This window comes from Triplophysa dalaica, chromosome 1 (assembly GCF_015846415.1).
Source record: "Triplophysa dalaica isolate WHDGS20190420 chromosome 1, ASM1584641v1, whole genome shotgun sequence".
NCBI lineage: Eukaryota > Metazoa > Chordata > Actinopteri > Cypriniformes > Nemacheilidae > Triplophysa > Triplophysa dalaica.
This window is the reverse complement of record NC_079542.1, coordinates 4,010,649-4,035,213: the sequence shown is the minus strand read 5'-3', so window position 1 is coordinate 4,035,213 and position 24,565 is coordinate 4,010,649. Positions and strand designations below refer to the sequence as shown.

Sequence of the window (24,565 nt, the reverse complement as noted above, 5' to 3'; positions counted from 1 at the left end):
ATGTTTGTTTAATGGATTTTTTGGACCAAATAATAAATGAAAAGCATAGTCTAGCACAGATGGAAACTCCTTCAATACTGTTTTAAAAGCTTCCTAGGTTAAGTCCTCAAGATACCGGATGATGAAATGTAAGATTTTGCTAATTCTAGGCAAAGGGTGACTACTTTGAAGATTTTAAAATATAAGAGTTTTGTCATATAAAATATAACAGAGTTCATTTATTTTGGATACTCTCAGTCACAACATAATTCCCATTCCTACAATAGTGTTATTTCATGCTTTAAAGGGTTGCGATTATTCTAAAATGTGGAAAAAATGTAAATAAAGATCAAGTACTGTAAGTGATCCTGAACTTGTGAAGGAAGTATAAATGTTGCTATTATATTATTATATTATACTTTTGTGTCCTATTTAAATGTTTAAATGCAAATGGGCCACAAAATTTTGCAAATGTTTTACTTCTATTGATCTTCATTCTGTTTTTTCTTACAGAACTGGTGGAGGAGCTGTCAATCTGCCCAATCGGACAACAGGCTCGAGTATGACGTCCAGCAGGGGGCAGCGGTCTGTATCCAGTCGGCCTGGAGAGGATCCAGAGAGAGGCAAAAACTCTTATTGTGGAGAGAGGCGGCCGTGATTATCCAGAGAAACTGGAGGCTGTGTCTGCAGAGGCGTGCGGCCCTCCGGATCCAGACCGCCTGGAGACGGCACAGGGCCAGAGAGCTCTACCTCCATCAGCGTGATGTCACCATCCACCTGCAAGCCGCCTGCAGGGGTTATCTGGCGAGACGGAGGTACGTTACTGCCCATTCTGCCGAGACGTATTGCTTCATAATACGGGCAGCTGTTGAAGCATTTAAAGGTCTGGATCAAACCAATCGGCACTCTAATCCTTTCTTTTTTCTGTCGAGCACAAATCTGATTTGTTCGACATCAGTGTTGCATAAGCTGCCAGCTCAAAGTGCAATTGCTTAGAAAAGTTAGGAGTTGTTTCAACGTGCTTGTCTTACAGGACTGGTGTTTCAAGCTTGTTTCTTTTCCTTCCATCAGTACAGTAAAGAGATTTTCATTGTGCTTTCATTTTCAGAGTTAGAGAACTTCGAGAGCAGAAGTTACAAAGCACTCGGCTGCTGAATGGAAAGACTGGTGGGTTAACAGAAGAGCGTGCCGTCATGGGTTTGGATCTGAGTTTGTGGGTAGACTCCTACAAGGACCGAGACACAAACAAAGTGGAAACCGAGGTGTCCGGTGGAGGTGCCGCACGGGAAGCTTTGGAAGACATGGAGCTCGAGACGAAAGAGGAGCTGCAACAAACATCTGAAGTGACTATCCGAGAACGACCACGGACACTAGAAGACCCCAACCAGAGGACAAGGGCCAAGCGGGAGAGCCGACGGATGCGCGAGTTGGAACAAGCCAAATTCAGCTTGGAGCTGCTGAAGGTGCGCTCCACCGGAGGAACGTCTCCGTCGGATGAGAGACGCTGGTCGATGGAGATGGTCAGCGAGGTTCCTCACACTCCTCAGGGTACTCCGGACAGCCACAGCTCTAAAGGCAGCATAGAGCTTCTCAATGTAGATGAGTGTCTCAAAGACAATGCACCTCTAGAAGACCTGGGTTCTCCTTCATCCGTGCCAGATCAGCACGACATTATTCCCTCAGACGCTTCTTGTGTACCTCCGGAGCCACCCAGATTACAAAACTCCCTTCCAACCTTCTATCTCCCTCCGTCAGAAAGCAGCTCTGCAAAGTCTAGCACAGACTCCTCCGCTCCGCATTTGGATGGCTCCGGTAAGCCATTGAAGGAGAGGAAGGAGTCCACCCGCAGACCAATGGTCGTGGTTATCAGTATGCAGAAGGAGACGTTTTTAAGCGAAGAGGACGCCAAGCTACCCGAGGTGTCCGACAGTGCCGTCCAGACCAGCGGGCCGCCCAGTCCGGCACAGGCCAAACGCAACAGCCTGTACGTGCTGGAGAAACTAGAAAAGCTGAATGAGGAAAAGGAAGTGAGAGAGAAACATCAGCAACAGCAGAATGAAAAGGAGATGATGGAGCAGGTGCGGCAACAGAAAGACATCCTGAAGGAACACATCCGACACTTCGCTCAGTTGGAGAGGGACATGTTCGAGAAGCAGAGGTTTGAGGCGCTTCAAAGGATTGAGCAGAGCAGACAAGAGGATTCAGGAGGAAGGACAGATGGAACCGGTTCACTCCTGCACCGAGGTCACGCTCCCATAGCCCAGCCTGAGCCGGATCTCATTTCCAAGCCACATGTCCCAGAAAAAGAAGTCAGATATCAGCCGAAGGATGGGAGAAAGGTACCGGAAGGATGGGCACCGAAACTGACCCTGGAATCCCGAGGACATGAAGCCAAAAGGAGGATAAATAAGAAGCCGTCCGCTCAGACTGTCAACATGACCGACAGATCTGGAAATATATTCTTTTCCCCGAAAACAAAGGTTTCCCTCTCGAAGTGAGTGGCGATGAGACACAATGCCGGGGTGTCAGAATTATTTTGTACCCTTCCTTAAAGGAACGAGAACGAAACTTGTCATTAACTTTCATTCCTTCTTAAGTGAAACCTACCTGAAGTTTTTTTTTGTAACCGTCTCTTTTCTCTTGACATTGTTGTAGGTCGGATAAAGACTTTGATACTCGAGGCAAAACTCCAGGTGTCCAGAATGAAATAAACCTCCTGGGTTACAAATCCACTAAAGGCCGGGAGGTGAGATGAACATATTCACAACAGTCAAACTGGACACTTTAGATCTTTTCGCAAACCCCGGGAGACTTTTTTTTTAATGAATGAATGCTAACATTGAAAGTCGTTGTTCTTTAGGGCTGAATGTGTTAGGGAGCATCTTCTCTTGTGTAATTATCATTTGGTTAATTAGGTCGGCCGACCGGGTCATAAAAAAGCTCGCATGGCTCGGACACGCTCAGACTTCCTGACCCGCAGTACAAATCCCCCGGGAGAGGGGGAGTCAGAGGAGGAAGAGTACGAGGAGAGCCCTCTTTCTCTTACTGTTCTTCTCTCTAAACAGGACTCAGAGGAGAGCGCGCTAGAGGCGTATCACAGTGACTCTGAAATGGTAATTCAACGGTGGGAGTTATGGGCCATCGGCGAGATGTTTCTCTACAGCTAACTCCTGCAGAAGAGCCTGTTAGATCCCCTTACTGACCACCTGAACGCTTCTACACTTTCTGTTTATCTGAAAGATCAATGTCACCTGCAGATGCCCTGAATCCTTTGGAGAGCTATTCTCATCTGTGATGGCTTTATTATGCACACACATACTGTATAAATATCATGAGAATTTTAAAAAGTATTTAACTTGTAAGATCATTTAATTATTATTTTTAGTTTGGTGAAATCGGGGCTGTCAATAGTTTTAAGTTAAAATTATTCTTGACACCTAGGGACCATCATTTTTATTATATAAAATGTTCTTTTGATATAACTTGACATAAAAATAGTACTTTCACACTTTAATAATTACTATGTAATAGTTATTACTATATTCATTATATTAAGTTTTAAGTTTATTAATTCATATTTTAATATTTTTGTTAGCTAACTGATGTAAATCCGAGTAGTGCGAATAGACAATCTTTGACTGTTTTTTTTATATACTTAATCAATTTTTTTTTATTTTTAATCAATAGTTTTAAGTTAAAATTATTCTTATTAACATGACACCTTTGAGAACCACCATTTTTTTTTTTTAATTAATGAAATATTTTACATGAATTCAATTATATTAAATTATTTATTAATGAAATATAGCTGTTACCATCAAAATACAACATTTCCACTTTAGTAATTATTATGTAATAGTTATTACTATAATATTTTTATTAAGTGTTAAGTTTACTTATACTTATTTTAATATTTTTGTAAGCTAACTGATGTAAATCCGAGTAGGGGGAAGAGACAATTTCGGACAGCGTTTTTTTATGTACCTGCTCAATTTTTGTTTATTTTTAATCAATAGTTCAAAAGTAAAAATTATTCTTATTAACACGACAACCTAGGAACCACCATTTTATTACAGAGTAGGGTGAAGAGACAATTTTGGACGGTGAAGTACCTGCTCAATTTTTGTTTATTTTAGACCATTTTGTTAAAAACTGTTAAGTTTAAATTAAGTTTTGGACTACATCATTCATGTCATCTCATTAAGTTGTGTGTCAACGTTGACAGCCCTAATTTCAAATCATTGTCAAAAACTAGTAAAATATACAGTATAGTAAAATAAAAATAGACATATATTAGTTATAAAAGTTTATATAAATATTTAAAGAAAGAGTTTTTTCCAAAAAGAGATTTTTTTTATTTTGCATTCCAATTAATATCAATCAAACTGCATTTTGTTTGTTTTGATTTAATCCATGAATACAGCTGACCAACTCGATAAAACGTGATAACATAATAACAAACATGATAAAAGATTTTTTTTAAACGGAATGATCTCATTTTGGAAATAAACTCTTCATTTATACATTTTTTTAAATACAATATAAAAAAATATTATAATGATTTAAATTATTAAATATATTAAAACAACAGTTTAAAGTTATGGTTTTATAATAGTAAAATGTAGTAACCATGTTTATTTGCCGCTAACCATTTGTATTACCATAGTTTACTGCATTTAGAAAACCATGGTTAAATCATTCTTAATGTGTTGACATCATAGTCAAGTGGTGGTTACTGTGGTTTTACTTTAAATAAAACCAAAAACTATGCACAATGTACGTAAGGCAAAATTCATGGATTCGGCCGCACAGATGTGGATACTCTCCATCAAAGGTTTGCTTTCTTCTCCGGATATAAAACGCTAAAACATTTCATGTTTAACCCAAAGCACTCTTCACTGCGCTTGTCTAGAAATAACCACTGTGTTAGTTATACTGTAGGTGCTTCAGCTCAACACCAAGACCTTCAGCTGCTCCTCACACTGCCTTCTTGGATAAGATCATTGCACGCTTCAGCATTTAGCTCTTTCCCTCCTCTCGCAGCAGTTTACCCAGGCGAAGGCTGTGGACATTGCCAATCTGAACTATTCATCTTCTTTTCTTCTCTCTGTATAACCGCTCTTAAGTCTTTTCTTATTAACATCAGTTATCTGTTTTCATTTGTGTCACATGTCAAGGTGTTACCATTGTTCTTTTCTGCCCTTAGTAGGTTGTCAGTGCATGCAGGTCACATATGAAAATTGATGTAACCCCTTAGGGCCTCGTAACTGTGTTAAGCTTTCTCCTTTTGATGGTTAAAAATGTCACCACTTGTCAGCGTACAAAAAAGGAAGAAGCATAATCTTTTTGACAGGCCTAGCTCAAACATAGTGTCACATGTTAATTCTTGTGCGAATTGTTTGGTGTTTACATTCTGCACATGATGGTGTTTTTCAGCCCGTCTCAGGCGCTGAAGAACAGAAGAGCATGTATAAAGTCATGTCCTCTGGTGACCTGGGCAAAACTGATGCTCTGAGAAAACACTCTCACGGAGACGGAAGGTGATGTTTACATATCTCAGCAAATTTCTTCTTGCATTTACTCCAATATAAATGTATTTTTACAGTAAAAATGTATCTCATTATACGAGTTCAAGTAATAACCAATGAAAGAAATAGATTACGACTTTGTCTTCCTTTGCTCGGTCTCGTATCATTCTGGCACTGTATTTTAAAGCAAAAGTGGACGTGTTAGGTAAAATATTAGAATAATATATATATTCATATACGTGTTTAAACTCATTCTCAACATGTGTTTGTTTACTTCAGGTCTCGTGGTAAAATGCGCTTTTGGGGTAAAGCGAAGAGCGGAGAGAAGAAGCTGCCACGAGAGCGTCTGTTTTGTGGTGGTGATATTCTGGATGGAGACTGTCCTGAAACATCACTTATGATGGAAGAGGGTGAGATGAGATGAAAGCTACTCAATTAAATAAGTTTTTAATACAGGTTTTGTTATTTTTTTATATATATAAACCCATCTTGAGACCCCTTTGAAAGTTTGTTGAGACCTCTTAGTGGGAAAACAATGGTCTGTGCTATATTTTTATAAAGAAAATTTGAAGAGTTTATTTCCAAAAAGAGATAAATCCAGTTTTTTTATTGTGAATTCCAATTAATATCAATCAAAACTGCAATTGGTTTGTTTTGATGTAATCCCTAATAACAAAAAAATACAGATTACAAACACAATGAATGCACGATAACATCTCATTTCGGAAATAAACTCTTCATTTGTCAAAAGAAGACTTCTATTGTGTTTATTTAGGTGCAGAGCACTTGTCGCCTCCCCGAAGCCCAGATCTGACCTTACAGAGGGAGTTTAAAGAGAACAAGGAGCCGTCTCCTAAAGTGAAGCGCAGACGCAGCGTGAAGATCAGCAGCGCGGCTCTTGAACCCGCCCAGTGGCAGAACGATGCATTGCAGATTCTCACATGTGCCAATGACTACAGGAGCATGAACGATTTCCTCATGAAGAAGGTTCTGTCTCTGAAATGTACAAAGCTCACATCTAATGTCGTAACCGTGAATGAAAGATCTTTTTTTTTACCTTTATAGATAAGCGATTTAGACATGGAGGACGGTAAGAAAGACACAATGGTGGATGTCGTCTTCAAAAAGGCACTAAAGGAGTTTCGCGTGAACATCTTCAACTCGTACTCCACAGCTTTAGCTGTAAGTAGTAACATATAATCACAGATTACTGTGACAATCCTAAACTTTTCTTTTTTTTAATTCAATTTTCCGGTCCATACTAAACGTAATAATTTGTTGTGCATCAGTTGAGCAGGACCAGTGAGATTTAATCACAGCGTGATGCATATTATTAGGACAGAATCAGATGTTTTTGTAGATGTGGTTTGAACTGTTTGTTCTTCCTACAGATGGATGATGGGAAGAGCATTCGATACAAGGACCTCTACGCTCTCTTTGAACAAATCTTGGAGAAGAACATGCGACAGGAACAGAGGGACTGGAACGAGTCGCCGGTGAAGGTCTGGGTCAACACCTTCAAAGTCTTTCTCGATGAGTTCATGATGAATCACAAACCTGTGGACAGTGCTGTGAACAAGGTACGGACCATTTCAACAGCCAAATTATAATAATATTAGGACTGTCAAATCATGAATCGTGATTTCATCGCATCCAGAATAAACGTTTGTTTACATAATATTTGTCTGTGTACTGTGCAATTCATTTTGTATTCACACGCACTTACAGTAGTGTAAAATAGTATTTTCCCCCTTCCTGATTTTTGAGTTTTTATGCATATTTGCATATGTCATGCTTAAATGATCCAGATCATCAAAAAAATGTAATATTACACAAAGAAAAAATTCAATATGCAATTACTTTTTCACATAGGGTCAGAAATGTTTGGATTGTTTTTTCCCTTAATAAATAAAAACGTCATTTAAAAACTGCATTTTGTATTTCCTTTTAATTTATTTTATTTGAGTAATATAAACATTTGTTTGATGATCTGAATCAGTTAAGCATGACAAATATGCAAATAACTAACAAATATTTTTTCACACCACTGCATTTAAAGGGATAGTTCATCCAAACCCCATAACCTGCCATAGTTGGGAAAATAAATACTATGGGAGTCAACGGGGATGAGATCTATTTGGTTACTGACATTCTTCCAAATATTTTAAAGTATATTCTACACAGCGTCATCAAGCTATGGGATTCTTGTTGTTTTGATCGTGTGCCCTCTAGCGGCGATTTCTACAAACTGTACCTTTAACATTTATATATAATTTAAGTTGTTGTAAAAAATTAATATGTAAATAAATTCATGTAAATATTTCCTAAATATGTAACAGGGTTGTTGCACATGCTATGAAAAATCTCTGTGCTACGAAAAAAATGTATAGTGTAGCACACGTGCGATACAGTTTTGCAGGTGGATTAGACAGAGCTGCTTGTTTGTGTGAAATGCGTTTGAGCAGTCTACGTTTTTATCAGCGGTTTTTACTTTGTTATAAGCAAAGATTTTAACATTTGGTGGTTCAAATGCCCATGTGAGATCTCTCTTGTAAAGCATTTGTTTCATTTTTTGTGCATGATTTTCAAAGTCAGGTAAGTATAATTTTCAGGATTGTAACATCCATAAAGCTACATGTTCTTCATAAATGGACACATGAAAATTTATATAAAATAAAAAATTAATGTTCTATAAAGAGGCATCCCTTCTCAATTTATTGGGTTTTATTGCTCTAGGATTGTGCATTTTATTTTGCAGAAATCTCCCAAGATTTCTCCCAAGTTTATAGTCTCCCAAAAACCGCATTCTTTTTTTGTCACATTTTTATATATTTTTTTTTCATAGACTGACATTTTTTGATGTTTAGACTCAACAGGGGTCAGTAAAATATAAACAGATGGTTAAATATAATCCTAACAAATTCATTCTCTGAGTATTTTTATGTCACGTCCACAACGCAAAATGTTAACATCCTTCAAGCCTGCTCAAAACCAGCAACTATCGATAAACACTTTATTATGTTCTGATGGCTGTTTGTCCCCTCACAGGTAACCAAACCAGAACGCAAGAAGAGAAGGAAAAAGGATGCTGATATCGTACGTAAAACCATCACCAGATTTTTTTTTTATTTTATTTATTTCCCTTCATCATGCGTCTTACGCCACCGCGTTTTATTTCTTTAAGGTGGAAGAACACAACGGCCACATATTTAAATCCACCCAATACAGCATTCCCACGTACTGCGAGTACTGCTCATCCCTCATCTGGATGATGGACAAAGCCTGCGTCTGCAAATGTGAGTTGTGAAGTCCCTGAATTCAATTCGGCATAATCAGATTGCTTCCCATCAGACTCTCGGCTGGAGCGGAGAACAGTTCGGCTTTGTAGCGCAGGATGTTTTCCGCCGCGCGAGAGGAATGTTGGCACAGACTTAGAGTTTATTTTGGGTGGCGGCGCTTGTTTTATTTTGTTTAATTGTGTGCCGCGTGCGCTGACGTGCAGCGAAAGTGAGAATCAATGAGATGTCTGTGTCTTGTGCAGTGTGCCGGTATGCGTGCCACAGAAAGTGCTGTCAAAAGATGACAACCAAATGCAGCAAGAAGGTAAAGAGTTTATTTTTCTTCTACTTGAATTACATCGGTGTGATAAAATGAAAGAAGTCGTCGCTTATATTACGGTCCTGTGTGCAGTACGATCCCGAGCTCTCGTCTCGGCAGTTTGCTGTGGAATTGACCCGTCTAACCCACGACGAGCGGTCCGTGCCTTTAGTTGTGGAGAAACTCATCAACTACATTGAAATGCACGGCTTGTACACTGAAGGCATCTACAGGAAGTCTGGATCCACTAATAAGAGCAAAGAGCTGAAGCAGGGTCTGGACACGGGTGAGACTTTTCATTTGTTAAATATATTTTAATACAGTTTATAATTGATTCAACAAAGTTTTCAGTATTTTCATATCGCATTATTTAGCAAGTAATGCCACATTGTATTTTTCTTCAATATCATGCAGCCCTATAAAAGACCAAGTTTATTTTGTAGGCAAATGATGGAAAGTGCTGTGTCCAGTCATTGAAGATGTCTCGTTTTTTGTCTTAGATGTTAACAGCATAAATCTGGACGACTACAATATTCACGTGATCGCCAGTGTTTTTAAACAGTGGTTACGGGATCTTCCCAATCCTCTGCTGACCTTTGAACTGTATGAGGAGTTTCTGCGAGCTATGGGTACGCCGTCTGCTTCTGTCCCGTTTTATTTTCTCTACATGGCTCACTGACGCTAGCCAACACTAATCATGTGGTGCGACCAATAATATCAATAACTGTACAAAATTTAATTAAAAATGAAATGTGTCTATTTTTGGTGTCTGAATCTCTGAGACGGTATGCTTAAGTGAATGGTATTTTTTTAAACATTTATATCAGTTGAATGGGATTTTTAGGGAAATTTGGTTAATTTTGTTCATTTAAGAAAACAAAATTATAGAAGAATAATATGGGATAATTACTTAGCAAAACTCAAAGAAATGCAAATCCTTTGTTTCTAAACACGTTAAATACGGAAGATTTGTTAAATAATGTTCATCGTGTCAATTAAATGAATTCATTTAAAGGGACAGTTCACCCGAAAATAAAAATTCCGTCATCATTTACTCGCCTTCGAGTTGTTCCAAATCTGTATGAATAAGTGTGATGAACACAGATATTTGGAAGAATGCACGTAACCATCAGTTCTTGACCAGCATTGACTAACATAGTAGGAAAAATACTTTATAGCTTTCTCTGTTCTGTTGAAGACAAAGAAGATATTTCGAAGAACAGTTCTGGGGCACTGTTGGCTACCGTCCTCATTTTTTCTACTTTGGTAGTCAATGTGGTCCAAGAAATTCGTACAAATATTTTTCTCTGTGTTCGATCGAACAAAGAAATTTAAACAGATTTGAAACAATTTGAGATCAAGTAATCCATGACAGAATTGTCAATTTTGGGTGAACTTGCCCTTTAAGTTTATGTTAAATTTGATTCTGCATTCATGTATTCACCACATTCTTTAGTTTGTAAAACTACTTTAACAAACAGTATTACAACATGGCATTTATATATTAGTTGTGATGTTTCTGTAGGTCTCCAAGATAAGAAAGAAGTGATTCGAGGGGTTTATTCTATAATCGACCAGCTCGCTAGAACCCATCTGAACACACTTGAGCGCCTCATATTCCATTTGGTCAGGTAAGAGTCTCTTTTACGAAAACAACAGCAATCTTGAACTGTTACATTGTGTCTGTATAATTGTAAAAGGCCTAATAAATTATCATGTCATGTGATGTTATATATGGTGTCTACAGGATTGCTCTGCAGGAGGAGACCAATCGCATGTCTGCGAACGCGCTGGCCATTGTGTTCGCTCCCTGCATCCTGCGCTGTCCTGACACTACTGATCCTCTGCAGAGCGTTCAGGACATCGGGAAAACCACAGCGTAATGAGCAACTTATCTATTTTTTTTTACCGTGCTACAGACTTTGATTTTATTAAAGCTTTGAAGAGCTTTGTGATGTCAGAGCCGATGCCCGACATTCCCAAGTGCTATCCTCTCAAATAAAAAAGGCCAAAATGATAATGTCATTAATAGTTGTGTTTGTCACAGGTGTGTGGAGCTGATCATTTGTGAGCAGATGAATAAGTACAAGGCCAGATTGAAGGACATCAACACTCTGGAGTTTGCTGAGAACAAAGCCAAGAGTCGGCTAACTTTCATCCGCAGGTCTATGGTACGAGACATAAAAGAAAAGCTTAAGACATCAACTGCAAATAAGCCAGATTTCCAAAACTTAAAGTGATTCTGATAAGTAGGACTTTCTTATTTAGTATTTTTGTCTTGTTTTCTAGTACAAATGTCTAAAAATTCTTGAATTACAATACATTTACTTGAGAAGCAAAATTATTTAAAGGGACCGTTCACCCAAAGCAATGAACATTCTGTCTTGTATACAGATTTGGAACAACTTGAGAGTGAGTAATCCATTTCTTTGTTTGAAGAATGCTTGTAACCAAAAAGTTCTTCGCCACCATTGACTACCATAGGAGGAAAAATTACAATAGTAGTAAAAAGTGCCCCAGAACTGTTTGTTGTCCTATATTCTTCAAAAGGCAAGGCAAGGCAAGTTTATTTATACAGCACATTTCATACACAAGGGCAATTCAAAGTGCTTTACATAAAACGATTGACAGAAAGAAATAAGCTTTAAAATGCAAATAATTTAAGATCAAAAATACTTTTTATGATTTTAAGAAATAATAAAACAGCAATAAAATTGATCAAAAGTGTGAGTGTATATATAAAAAGTAAAAATTAATTAATACAAATAAATTAGAAATAGAAGTGCAGTTGATGTAAACCTAGCACAGTGCTCAGGTTGTGAATGCACAGCTAAACAAGTGTGTTTTTAATCTGGATTTAAAAGAAGCTTCTGTTGGTGAACGTCTGATGTCTTCTGGAAGCAGATTCCAGCTACGGGTGGCGTAATGACTAAACTGTTTTGAGTGAACCCTTGTTATCTCTAACTGACTTGATCCTGATGATCTGAGAAGTCTGTTTGGTTTATATTCAATGAGCATATCTGAGATGTATTTAGGTCCTAGACCATTAAGTGATTTATAGACAATTAATAATACTTTGAAGTTGATTCTAAAAGTATCTGGTAACCAGTGTAAGAACCTGAGGATTGGAGTGATATGCTCAGATTTTTTGGTTCTGGTCAGAATCCTGGCAGCAGCGTTCTGTATTAGCTGCAGCTGTCTGATGGTATTTTTGGGAAGACCTGTAAGGAGTCTGTAACAGTAATCCACCCTGCTGGTGATGAAAGCATGAACTAGTTTCTCTAAATCTCTGCTTGAGACAAAACATCTGATTCTGGCTATGTTTCTGAGATGGTAGTACGCTGATTTGCTTATTGCTTTGACATGACTGCTGAAACTAAGGACAGACTCTAAAATGACACCAAGATGTTTTACCTTACTTTGTGTCTTTAGACCTCTTAAGTCAAGGTATGTGTTTATCTTGTTAGTTTCATCCTTGTTACCAAAAACAATGACTTCAGTTTTGTTTTTATTTAACTGAAGGAAGTTTTGACACATCCAGCTGTTAATTTCATCAATGCATTGGCAAAGAGAGTCAATAGGCCTGTAGTCATTGGGTGAGAGGGCTAGGTAGATCTGAGTCTCATCTGCATAGCTGTGGTAGGCAATTTGGTAATTTTTCAATATTTTGCCAAGTGGGAGCATATACTAAGTTGAAGAGGAGCGGTGCAAGAATTGAGCCCTGTGGAACACCGCAAGTCGTGGGTGTCCAGTCAGATTTATGGTTGCCTATGTTCACATGGTAACCTCTCCCTTTAAGGTATGACCCAAACCATTTAAGTACCAATCCAGAAAGCCATTTTTTAGGGACTCTGGGAAAGTTCCTGAGAGCAGTGAGGTATTAACTATTTTTAGGAGGTCTGCTTCCAAACAGTTAAACACTCTTTTGAAAAAGGATGTGGGAAGTGCGTCAAGGCTGCAAGTTGACCCCTTAAGATGCTGTACCGTTTCCTCCAGGGTTTTGTGATCAATTGTCTGAAATTCAGGCAAAGTTACTCATTTCTGATGTACTGAAGTCAGACTGACCTGACTGACACATGGAGCTTTGGCGATTTCCATTCTGATATTACTGATCTTTTGATGGAAAAAAGTTGCAAACTCATTGCATTTGTCATCAGACAGCATTTCCCTTGGAACTTGACTAGGGGGATTTGTTAGTCTCTCTACAGTTGAAAAAAAGGGTGCGAGTGTTATTTATTTTGGAGTTTATAATATTAGAGAAAAAATTCTGTCTAGCTTTGCCTAAGTCAACATTGAAGGCATCCAGACTGTCTTTATAGATGTTATAGTGAACTTCAAGTTTGGTTTTTTGCCACATACGCTCTGCTTTTCTGCATGTTCTTTTCATGAACTTCTGGTGTGTTTCTCCAGGGTGCTTTATGCCTGCCAGTTATCGCCTTGACCTTTACTGGAGCAATGGCATCGATAGCATTTTCGACTTTTGCATTAAAGCTATCGAGGAGAACATCCATAGAGTCTGCAGATATACTCGGTGACAGAGACATAGCATTCATAAATAGCTCACTGGTGTTCTCATTTATGAATCTCTTTTTTAAATTCTGAGGAAATAGCTGATAGCAGTTCTGAAAATCATCAACAAAGACTGGGGAGTATTTGGGAGGTCTGTAAATAATTGTAAACAGAATGCGTGGTGCACCTTTTAAAGCAATACTCAAGTATTCAAAGGACAGGTAGTCACCAAGTAAAAATTGCTTTCACTCAAAGAGATCTTTAAATAGAGCAGCTATTCCTCCACCTCTCCTAACAGCTCTGCAAACATTTATAAAAGTAAAGTTTGGGGGGGCAGATTCATTGAGGATTGAAGCACTACAACTATCATCATCATATCTTCTTTTGTGTTCAACAGAACAAAAATAAATAAAGGAATTTTTCCTAATATGGTAGTCAATGGTGACCAATAACTGTTTAGTTACAAGCATTCTTCCAAATATCTTTCTCTATGTTCATCAGTACAAAGACATTTATACAGATTTGGGACAACTCGAAGGTGAGTAAATGATGACAGAATATTGTTTTGGGTGAACTGTCCCTTTAAGATAGTTTCCTTAAATTATTAAATCTTGCAATTTATTTAATACATTTAAATATTGATTTAAAATGTAGTTTATGCTTGATACCATAAAGTGAGAAACATTTTTTGTAAGAATAATAATCTTGTGTTTTCATTTCATTACAAAATGTTGTTTATGCTTGATACAAAAAAGGTCAGAAAAAATAAAAAAAATGTTAGAAAAATTGTAGATAACTGGTAGATAGTATTCTTGTTTTAGGCATGAACTTATTTTTTCAATTTACAAAATATTTAAAATACGAACAAGACATTTGTACTAGAAAACTAAACAAAAATACTGAGTATGAAATGTATATTTCAGCAATATTAGTATCAACCAGTTATTAAATAAATTCAAACGAACAGTAAACTTGATCAGATAAATGTTCAACTAGAATGCACAATCATTATAAAAGCTGAGTAAAAACATACAACTCGAATGAATTTATTTAAGGTATTTTGCCATAAACAAGTCTAAAATGTCAGAACTAATGAGTGCACTAGAATCAGTATGATGTACATATGTGTATGGTTTTGTAGAGCTGCTTTTCGGGATTTGACAGGAACGTTGTTCCAAGACCAACCCAAATGTTGATCAACACGATAGGACATATTTTGTTTATCACATATTCACACCCTGACCTTAATCCTAATGCACTAAATTGTGATGGAAATGAAAGCATGAAATGAAAGTTAGTTTGCAAACTCAAAACTGATAGAATCCAGGAACTTCGGTCTTCCTGCTAACCCCATTCTCTCCTCCCCTAACCCCTTCTAACTTTGCTTTCCTCTCGAATCCAGAGGCCTGTAATAATTGCTGTTAGATTCATGAACATAACCCGCAGTGCTGCAGCGGTATGTATTTACAGTGTGTAAAGTCATCTCTGTCTCATCCAGCACTGTGAGGTTCATCTGTTCTCATGATCACATGAGAGACAAACTCAAGACTAATTCACTAGGGATTCATTCATTCAGACCAAATCACCTCAGTCACATTTCATTGTCAAAATATTACATTGCATGACTTGCATGACAAACGTTTCTGTTTCTATTCACCCTTTGTGCCTAAATGCCGCTTGTTTTTCTTTTCATTTCTTGTTGGTATTGAGCAGTTTGATACATTAAGAAAGGTAATGATAGTTTGTTGTCCATTCCGATGTCTAGTTCAATAGAAAATAGACTTTGACAAATGAAACTGGTCCTGGGATATTTGACAGGAAAATGAAAATTCGTTCATAATTATTCACTCTCGTGTTATTCCAAACCTGTATGATTTGAAGTCTTCTGTGGGAGACAATAGAAGACATTTTGAGGTGTTTTGAAGATTGTTGGTACCCAAACAACATTGGACCAGAGTTGTCGTCTATAGTTTTGTTTAGTTTTATTAATAATATTTTTAACTAGCTTTCATTTTTAGATTTTAGTTTTTATGTTCATTTTAGTTACATTTTTTAACAATTTTGTTTTATGCTTCTATCATTTATTGTTATTTTCTTGATATTTTTATATTGTTTAATAAGGTTCATTTTTTAAGTTTTATTTTGGCTTTTGTTTATTATTTAAGTGCTTTAAACTTATTTCTGATTTTTTGTCTAGTTTAAGTTTTGCCAATAAGTTCAATATACAGGAACATTTTCAAAGTTGTCATTTTAGTAAACTAAACATAACCTAGAATTGGACCCATTGACTTCCATTGTATGGTAACCAAACCACCGAGACCTTTCTCAAAATATCTTCTTTTGTGTTTCACAGAAGCAAGAGTCAAAAACAGATTTTGAATGACATGAGGGTGAATACATTGTGATAGAATTTCTATTTCTGTTTTCGATCCCTTTATCCTCTTTAGGAAAATAGCTAGTTAAAAAATGTGACTCATCCATTAGCCATTATCTAGTTTTAAGAGTTAATTTTAGACCCTTTATCCATATTAGCTGTAGAACAGTCAGGGTGAGTTTAGAATAACACTGTAAATCATTAATATTTCCATAATTGTTATGCTTTGTTTTGGCTTTACAGGGTAAAGGCCAGGGACACAGGGTGAGACATCCCACACCATCACCTCCAGTGAGTCCTCGCTCTCCGACTGCCCCAGACGTGCCGCTAGAAAGCGTAGACGACGAAATCTCCAGAGCCCCAGAGGTGTCCGAGCAACAGCAGGTGGCCATGCAGCAGGAAGAGAAAGTTCTGACTGAACAGATCGAACATCTACAAAAAGAGAAGTAAGACTCCCCATCTCTCTTCGGTTGCTAGGCGTACAACATTTTCACACAATGTTTCTTTAATGAAATGATTCAAAGATCTGACACACGTTTGATCTTCACCCCAAAAGGGAAGAGTTGACTTTTGAGATGCTGGCCCTGGAGCCGCGGGCGTCGGATGATGAGACGCTGGAGTCCGAGGCGTCGATAGGCACCGCAGACAGTTCTGAAAATCTCAACGTGGACTCCGAGGGAGCCGGATCGGATTTCTCCGGTGAGTATCTGTGTTCATGTGCTCAAGTGCATTTCCAGCACACCCCTTATTCTATATCCTCTTCCTCTCCGAGCAGAGCGAGGCCCAGCGCTGGCTGCCTCCAGGCCCAAGAAGTTAGAGGGGAAGAGCAGACGCGTTTTGCGGAAGCAGGCCGAGTCCCTGGATTCCGTAGACTCCAGTTCGACCGTCTCCTCCGTGTCGTCCTCCTACGCCAACCTCCCCGTGCGAACCCGACCCCGCAAGTCACGTTTCCGGTCCAACTCACCTCCGTCTGGATCGGTTCTGTCCAGCCCACCTGACAGCACGGACCACCCCGAGCATGACGGAGAGGAGAGGCCACAGTTCACCAGCCGAGGCACGTTCAACCCCGAAAAAGGCAAACTGCGGCTTCAGGGTGCCAAGAGCTCCCCAACGAAACCGCACGAGCGGAAGGGGGACCCGGACATGCCTCCTAAGCAGATGGTGGTTTACGGCAACAACGAGTTTATGGTATGAAGGTCACGAGGTTACGCGGTCAAACGCGGAGAAGAGCTCTTTCCTCACCGCTAGTTCACATTTGCTGCATTGTAGTCCTTAAGTGCCACGATGAGAGAAACGCTTGAGGACAGAGCTGAAGATCTGAGAGTGTTTGTTTGTGGGTCCGAGACGAGGAAGGCGGGGCAAATGGAACGGCGAACGACTCCACTAAGGAAGATTCTCCAATCGCCGGCTCTGTGACTGCCGAGTTCCGAGGGCGGGAGACGAAGCCATTGATGAACTTCGCGAATTCATGGGCTGCTTCGACGTTTACAATGTAGAACTATTGCAAGCAGCATCCTCCGCAATGTATTTTCCCTTAAGCCTATTTAATAAATTTTATTTACTTGGAATATATAGAGCTATATAAATATAATATGTGAAATTAAGTGTATAAAGCACAGCGCACCAGTGACCGCTGGGACGTTGGATTCATATATCTCGTATCGGTAATGAATGCGTTGGCGAGTTAAAGATTGTTTGTGTGAATGTTTGTGTGCGAGAACTTGATATGCTGTGTCAGGTTTGTGCTGCTTGGAGGGAAACGATGCCATTAAAGGGACCAAGCAAAGGTCGAGGTCTTTCAAATCACCATAGCCATCCACAAGTCGTTCGGATTCATTCGGACACAAAATGTTTCCTCCTAATGTTTCCGCGTCAGTCGTGTTCTATAAAGCAGTGTTAATATACAAAACCATAGTACACCCATTATAACCTATTATTATTTTAAATGACATCATTTTTCTTGGAAAAATCTGATGCACCGCATTGTTTCCCCCTTTGCAAGAATAATTTAAATACTTAATGTATTATCGAACGATTTCCTCTGTTTATATACATAATATCTCTTGTTTTTCAAATTATTTAAATGTTTTCATTGACCGTAATAATCCACGTGAGTGCATTTGGAGAGTGGATTTGTTTTTAAAGACGCACGGCTTTGTGGTTTATTTCTCGTAATGTTGACCTCGATATGTCCTCTCACTCCATCACTATTTGTTAGTGTCATTCACAACATCAGAAACCTGGAGATGAAGCGGTGAATGTGTATCGGCGAAACGTTTCTGGATTCTGCAAAGGTCTTAAATGATGTCGCCCATAAATTGTGATTCTCAAGGTTTGTCTGATGTAATGGTGTCACGGAGTGTGTAGACGAATGAAATCAAGCCCAGAGTTAAGAATATGAATTTATATTGTGTTGTTGTAGAACTCATTCGTTGCTGACACGGGTCACACGCCTGAGATGTGTGGCGTCTGTCGCTTGGAGCCGTGTGTTGAACAAATATTTCTTATGGAAGACAAAAATGTCAGTGGTTGTAAAATAAATTACGTTTTGAACAAATAAGACGTGGTTCATGAAATGAGATTTGTGTACTCTGATTGTATTACTGTTTCTCTACACCACATGTTTAGTGTGAATGCAGGATGTAAAAGGTGAAGGACCTGTTTGACCTGCTCCGCTCTTATTAAGAGTTTGCTCACGTTGGGATTTGTCATTGTCTGAGGGAAGTCAAACCTGTCTTGCTGTTGCCTTAAATGTGACGACTCAAAAGTTTGGCTCAGATTATGACAAACCCAGGAATGAATGACACGTGTATTAACGTCACTGTGTGATTTATCCTCAAATCTTTCATTTTATTACATTTATAAACATGGTAATTATGATAATTTTGTCAGTAGATAGGGAGCTAGATAGATACTGCCCTTAATAGGGTACTGGTGGTATCCGAACTCAAGCCGTATCGGTTTCATTGGGCGTAATGTGAGCGCAATAGCCCGCCGTGACGTAAGGACTCAATCTATCACGCATGCGCAGTGCGGCGTGAGCTCTCAGGGAGATACGAGAGACGGCAGGTACAGCGAGCACCAGCACACCTGTACCTACAGACAGGCACGATGTCCGGATTTGAGCACAACCCCTTTGCCGAGCCAGTGGATGTCAATCCTTTTCAGGTAAAGAGCTGATCAATTATCACTATTATATACTAGTTTATGTTAAAAGTTTTGTGCGCTGTAAACCTGTTTGGTTGGTTTGGCCTCTTGGAGGCTGCGCTTTTGTAACGGTGAGGTTTGATTGACAGGGGTTCAAGCCAATCGAGTTGCGCCTTTTTCAGGCTAAGCCAATCACGTTGTCGTGACGATACAGGAAGTGTTGTTTTCTTAAAACTATTTGCGTTGTTTTACTTTATTATTTAAGAGTAAAACCTGAGATTTATGCGTAGTTTTAACCCACACATGGTCTGTTTATGGAAGAACTTTGACGTTGTGTAACGCTTAGTAGCGATGACGTTAGTTCACGCGACAGGTGTCAGAAGGCCATACTGTAAGTTATACATATTCAACAGGTTCATCCAATGGGTCTTGGGTGTTTATATAACAGTTTACTGTTTTTAAAATCAGTTTTTACTGTTGTACTAAATGTATATTCGGTGGTATTTATACTGTACAACAAAAACAAACCAGAACCTTAGTGCCAACGTGTTTAGAGTTTTATACAATAATCATATCAAGAGTTTAAAGAATATGATATAGACATGTTGATATATTTAATGTGTCTGACAGGATCCATCAGTGACTCAGGTGACAGACACTTCTGCTGATGGAATAGGAGAGTTTAACCCCTTCACTGCCAGTTCTCTAGTAAGCATGACTGTTTCTTTTATTTCCAATAAAAAACATTGAAATGTGTATGCAAGATTCATACGATACATGTATGTGACTGCAATTCTGTGTTGTTTTTTTCTGTGTGGTTGTGGTGAATGAAATCGAACGATTATAAATCAAAAAGAAATTCATTTTTACTACATGAACTAATAAAAGCTATATATTTTGACAGTACGTATTATTGTTAGTTAATAGAAATACATTCGTATTGTAAGTTATATGGTCGTTCATTGTGCATTCACACATGCAATTTATTTATTTTCTAAATTTATTAATAAATGTTGAAATGAATAGCACTGCAGATGTTTTGTTTAACATAGTTAAATTACATTAAAACATTTTATTTATTTATGTTTGGGCGACAGGAGAGAGAGACAAGGGGGCTAAAGGGGAGGTGAAAGGGCAGTAGGATCTGGAAAGGACCACGAGGGTCCATGGCTTTGACTTTCCATTTCTATAGTAAATTGCCTTGTTCCAAAGCAGCTTTACTATAAAGAAAAGAAGAAACGAAAATATAGAAATAAGAAAAACGAAATGATAGCAAACATGAAAATTGTAAAAGACTGTACATAGTATAAACTATTGTAAACAAATAGAAACGTATTGCATTGTGTTACCCATTTTTTCCTTTAACATAGGAACACATTTAAGATTGCTTGGCATTGAATATTTTCTCACTCTCATTTAAGGACGGCCGCACCATTCCCATCGCCACCACCCAACCAGCCGTCCTGCAGACAACAGTAGAGTCCAGTCCGCAGGTTACTGCACCACTGAATAACATTAATGCTGAATTATATATCGCACCTGTGCATCTGTATGAAACCAGCATGTGTGTGACTTCTCCATCAGGCCAGTGCAGCTGCAGGACAAGCCGAACTTCTCCGTCAGCAAGAGGAGCTGGAAAAGAAGGCCGCGGAGCTGGAACGCAAAGAGCAAGAGCTTCGAGATCGAGATCGAGGTACTACACAAGGTGAGCCATCGCTGTTTATTTCATTCTGTATGAGTTTCCGAGGGCGTTCACAGTCTTGACATAAAGAGTACTGTTTGCTCACAGGTAAACAAAACAACTGGCCTCCATTGCCAAGGTTCTTCCCGATAAAACCATGCTTCTATCAGGACTTCGATGAAGAGATCCCTGGGGATTTTCAGAGGGTTTGCAGGATGTTGTACTACCTCTGGATGTGTAAGTGATGTTTAGTGTGTTGGGAATGATGCAGTGTCTTAAACGTAGTTGTCACGTGCAGAAAGGTACGCTGCTTTTTCCCCAGATCACAGCGTGACGCTGTTCCTCAACCTGCTGGCCTGTCTGGCTTATTTCACTCTGTCTCCTCAAAATGGAGTGGACTTTGGACTGTCAATCCTCTGGTTTATTCTGTTCACTCCTGGCGCTTTCGTCTGCTGGTACCGACCCGTTTACAAGGCCTTCAGGTGAGTTTACTGGAGTCCTTTCAGTATTTCTAAAATGTATTTTGCATGAAGAAAAGAATCCCGTTCTATTAAAGCGCTCACAAGCAACTTTTTGACCTTAAATGAATGTGTCTAAAATTGTTATAGTGGTAATTAATAACCGTAAGGTAGACTAGAGATAATATAATGTTGCCGGGTCTCAGTAGCTTAAGTAGCATGATCGTGCCTCATCATGAATTTAGTGTTATGCTTGTAATTGATGACTATCAAACCACAATAAATGTTTTATGGTCAAAAGTTTTTGATTCCTTAGTTCAGACTAATGTCTAACCGAATTTTCATTTTGAAGGTGAACTACTCCTTTAATGTGGCTTCAGAGCACCCTGAACCATGGTCTTTTATAACTAATCTTTGTGTTTTCATTGCAGATCTGACAGCTCCTTCAACTTCTTCTTTTTCTTCTTCATTTTCTCATTCCAAGTGATCGTGTACATCATTCAAAGTGTTGGGATCCCCAGCTGGGGAAACAGGTGAGATGCTCCATCACCTGATGCTTCTGCCAGTGACTCCTCTTCTCTACCCGTTTTTATTTTTGTACTTGTCTTTGACAGATCCTTCTTTGTGATCTGATGGGGTTTTTATTTTCTGGGGTCTCTGAGCTCTGTCCTGTATTTTTTACAGACCCCTCATGGTCACATGATCTCGGGTGAAGCATCCTTGCGTTCTTCATTTACAATTTTCTGGCTCGTCCCCTGATTTTACTTTACTGTCTCTTGATAAAGAACAACGCTTACTACTGCTTTCATGTAAACAATCGTGAAATATTTTAGGGTTGTCATGTCTGTTTATTGTATTGTAAATTTTATTGATTGCGTAACTGAAAGTGTATACAAAAGCTGTAATATGTATCGTTTGTGTTTCAGTGGCTGGATCACAGCCCTCTCTATGATCAATACTAACATCCTAGTGTCAGTGTTCATGATGGTAGTGGCGGGATTCTTCACTGCTAACGCTGTGCTCTCAGTCATCTTACTGAAATTGGTAAGAACATTTTGAATATAAATCAATAATAAACTATTGTCTCCACAAGTCTTATGGAATAGGTCACCAAAAAATATTAAAATTCTCTTAAAATTTACTCAACCTCATGACCTCTTAAATAATCATTGTTTCTTGCATTTCACATAAGAACCAATCAGATTGTAAAGCCAGTTGTGATATATGATACATGTTTTGCAATGACCACAATTTTGTTATTCGTGTTTATTTGTTTAATATTCTTCTGTTGATATTTTTTCTTTCACATATATTGTACAGAGATACAATGAAACTGTAAATTGTCTCTTCAGGTTCACTCAATGTACAGGCGAACGGGTGCGAGCTTCCAGAAAGCCCAGGAGGAGTTTTCTCAGGGGGTGGTTACTAACCGAACCTTCCAGAGCGCCGCAGCCACTGCGGCTTCTGCGGCTGTACGCTGAACTCTGCACTATTATCCCCAAACACTAAAGACTCTCAATACTTCACCAATGCACGAGTATCACAGAACAGTTTCCTTAAACTTTCCGTGCAGAAGGTTTACTGATGCAATATAATCATTGTATTACTAAAAATTAAATGTCGATCTGTGAGGCTGATATTACGATTACACACTTTACATGCAGTTGGTTACCTCCAAGTTAAATTCGTAAAACGTGTCTCAAAGGCACAATTTCTTATATGAATGTATACATTTGAATAATTGTTTTTGTCTCTTCTGTATGTATTTGTGGTGAAGATTGTTTTTGGTACCGTAGTTACATGTCATTATTGGTAATAGTTTTATTAATGGTAACATTTGAACAACAGTTTCCTAAGAAAAGCTTAGCATTTGGTGGCCTTGCTTTATTAGTTACAAAATGTATTTAGAACGATTCTTCTGATTGAACAACAGTACTGTCGTGTTGAAATATGTTTGTTTCTTCACGTTACAGTCGTGTTATATTGATATGCTGGTATTGCAGTGTTCTTAACTATGAACAAAAGTTGTACATATTTATAAACTGAGATTTTATTTTGTTGTGCAGGCTTGGGTGGACTGCTCATGTTTTACAATTATTGAATAAAACATATTCCGAGTATGTTCTTAACTTCTCTTCAATTTACTTTTATACAACATGGGCCAGAAATGTGTTGTCTTTTGAGAAATTGTGTGTTTTAGGAAGTGAAAACATCACTGGATGTGACTCAACTGTAACAAGTACCCAATATAGTCTGTAAATCATACCCAACACGCAACAGCAGAGTGCAAGAGTGTACTTATAATATCAAAATAAGAGAACTACGATCTCCATTTGGTAACACTTTACTGTAACCTTGGATTTATGAACATTTGTTAATGCATTCCATAACACAAACTAACAAGGGTTAATACTTTTACAGCTCAATAAATCTTAGTTCATGTCATTCTCAGCATTAGTCATATTTTTTTAGTATCAAGTAACATTTGACAAGCAAAACATCTTTAAATGTCTTATGTCTTCAATGAGTCTCATCATTAAAAACTTGATTTAGTTTGAAATGTGTGCTTGTGCAGTAAATAAATGTTGCTTACTGTAGTTTCCATATATATATATGTTTGGGCTGTCAAAAGATTAATCAAGATTAATCGCAACCAGAATAAAAGTTTCTTTATACATAATATATGTCTATGTACTGTGCATATTAATTATGTTTTTACAAATACAAACACATACACATGTATACATATTTAGCAAATATTTACATGTATTTATTTACATTCACCAACAATTGAAATTATATATAAAAGTTTAATTATTTTTTTATTTTTCTTAAATATATGCATGGATGTGTATGTGTTAATAAATACAAAATGATTATGCACAGCACACAGATATATATTATGTAAACACAAACTTTTATTCTGGATGCGATTAATCGCGATTAATCTTTTGTTAGCCATAATATATATTTATATTAGCTGATGCAACCATATTTATAAATGTTTAGGTGTGACTATACTTGGGTCACTGTTCACCTCATTATACGGTAGGTGCAAGTAGTTCCTTCTGTGTAAGAACACACACAATGCAAAATGCTCGCGAAGTGATGGTTCACCCCAGGACATGAAAGATATTTTGAAGAATGTTGTTGAACGGCCCCCATCCACTTGCATTGGTTCAGTATCCACCGTTGAAGTGAATGGGGGGCAGCCCAGTGCTGTTCGATTACCAATCTTTGTGTTCTCCAAAAGAAAGAAAGTGATAAAAAATGTATCTATTTAAAAGTGATG

The 24,565-nt window shown here is 38.1% G+C and overlaps 2 protein-coding genes across 9 annotated transcripts in view; both read left to right on the top strand.

The window, feature by feature from the left end:
* The window catches only part of myo9aa (myosin IXAa), a 98,035-nt gene extending 79,488 nt beyond the window's left edge, over positions 1 to 18,547 (top strand). For 6 of the 8 annotated variants that reach the window (XM_056759499.1, XM_056759425.1, XM_056759278.1 and 3 more), the window contains 21 exons: positions 493 to 794; positions 1,088 to 2,473; positions 2,635 to 2,725; positions 2,895 to 3,092; positions 5,416 to 5,519; positions 5,787 to 5,917; positions 6,283 to 6,494; positions 6,573 to 6,689; positions 6,899 to 7,087; positions 8,556 to 8,603; positions 8,692 to 8,803; positions 9,049 to 9,110; positions 9,198 to 9,390; positions 9,605 to 9,733; positions 10,630 to 10,735; positions 10,852 to 10,983; positions 11,152 to 11,275; positions 15,016 to 15,069; positions 16,231 to 16,433; positions 16,544 to 16,686; positions 16,763 to 18,547. In XM_056759499.1, the coding sequence (XP_056615477.1) occupies positions 493 to 794; positions 1,088 to 2,473; positions 2,635 to 2,725; positions 2,895 to 3,092; positions 5,416 to 5,519; positions 5,787 to 5,917; positions 6,283 to 6,494; positions 6,573 to 6,689; positions 6,899 to 7,087; positions 8,556 to 8,603; positions 8,692 to 8,803; positions 9,049 to 9,110; positions 9,198 to 9,390; positions 9,605 to 9,733; positions 10,630 to 10,735; positions 10,852 to 10,983; positions 11,152 to 11,275; positions 15,016 to 15,069; positions 16,231 to 16,433; positions 16,544 to 16,686; positions 16,763 to 17,181 (4,455 nt within the window). In that variant the 3' untranslated portion in view covers positions 17,182 to 18,547. The remainder of the gene's footprint in view (positions 1 to 492; positions 795 to 1,087; positions 2,474 to 2,634; positions 2,726 to 2,894; positions 3,093 to 5,415; positions 5,520 to 5,786; positions 5,918 to 6,282; positions 6,495 to 6,572; positions 6,690 to 6,898; positions 7,088 to 8,555; positions 8,604 to 8,691; positions 8,804 to 9,048; positions 9,111 to 9,197; positions 9,391 to 9,604; positions 9,734 to 10,629; positions 10,736 to 10,851; positions 10,984 to 11,151; positions 11,276 to 15,015; positions 15,070 to 16,230; positions 16,434 to 16,543; positions 16,687 to 16,762) is intronic. The other 2 variants (XM_056759752.1, XM_056759347.1) reach the window with 1 other exon arrangement.
* A 242-nt stretch (positions 18,548 to 18,789) lies between these two features.
* On the top strand, positions 18,790 to 23,402 carry scamp2l (secretory carrier membrane protein 2, like). The gene is made up of 9 exons (XM_056748061.1): positions 18,790 to 19,155; positions 19,765 to 19,842; positions 20,556 to 20,627; positions 20,719 to 20,839; positions 20,924 to 21,052; positions 21,138 to 21,297; positions 21,705 to 21,806; positions 22,200 to 22,317; positions 22,626 to 23,402. The coding sequence occupies exons 1-9, from the start codon at positions 19,099 to 19,101 to the stop codon at positions 22,752 to 22,754; spliced, it is 966 nt and encodes a 321-aa protein (XP_056604039.1). The 5' UTR covers positions 18,790 to 19,098; the 3' UTR covers positions 22,755 to 23,402.
* The last annotated feature ends 1,163 nt before the right edge of the window (positions 23,403 to 24,565 follow it).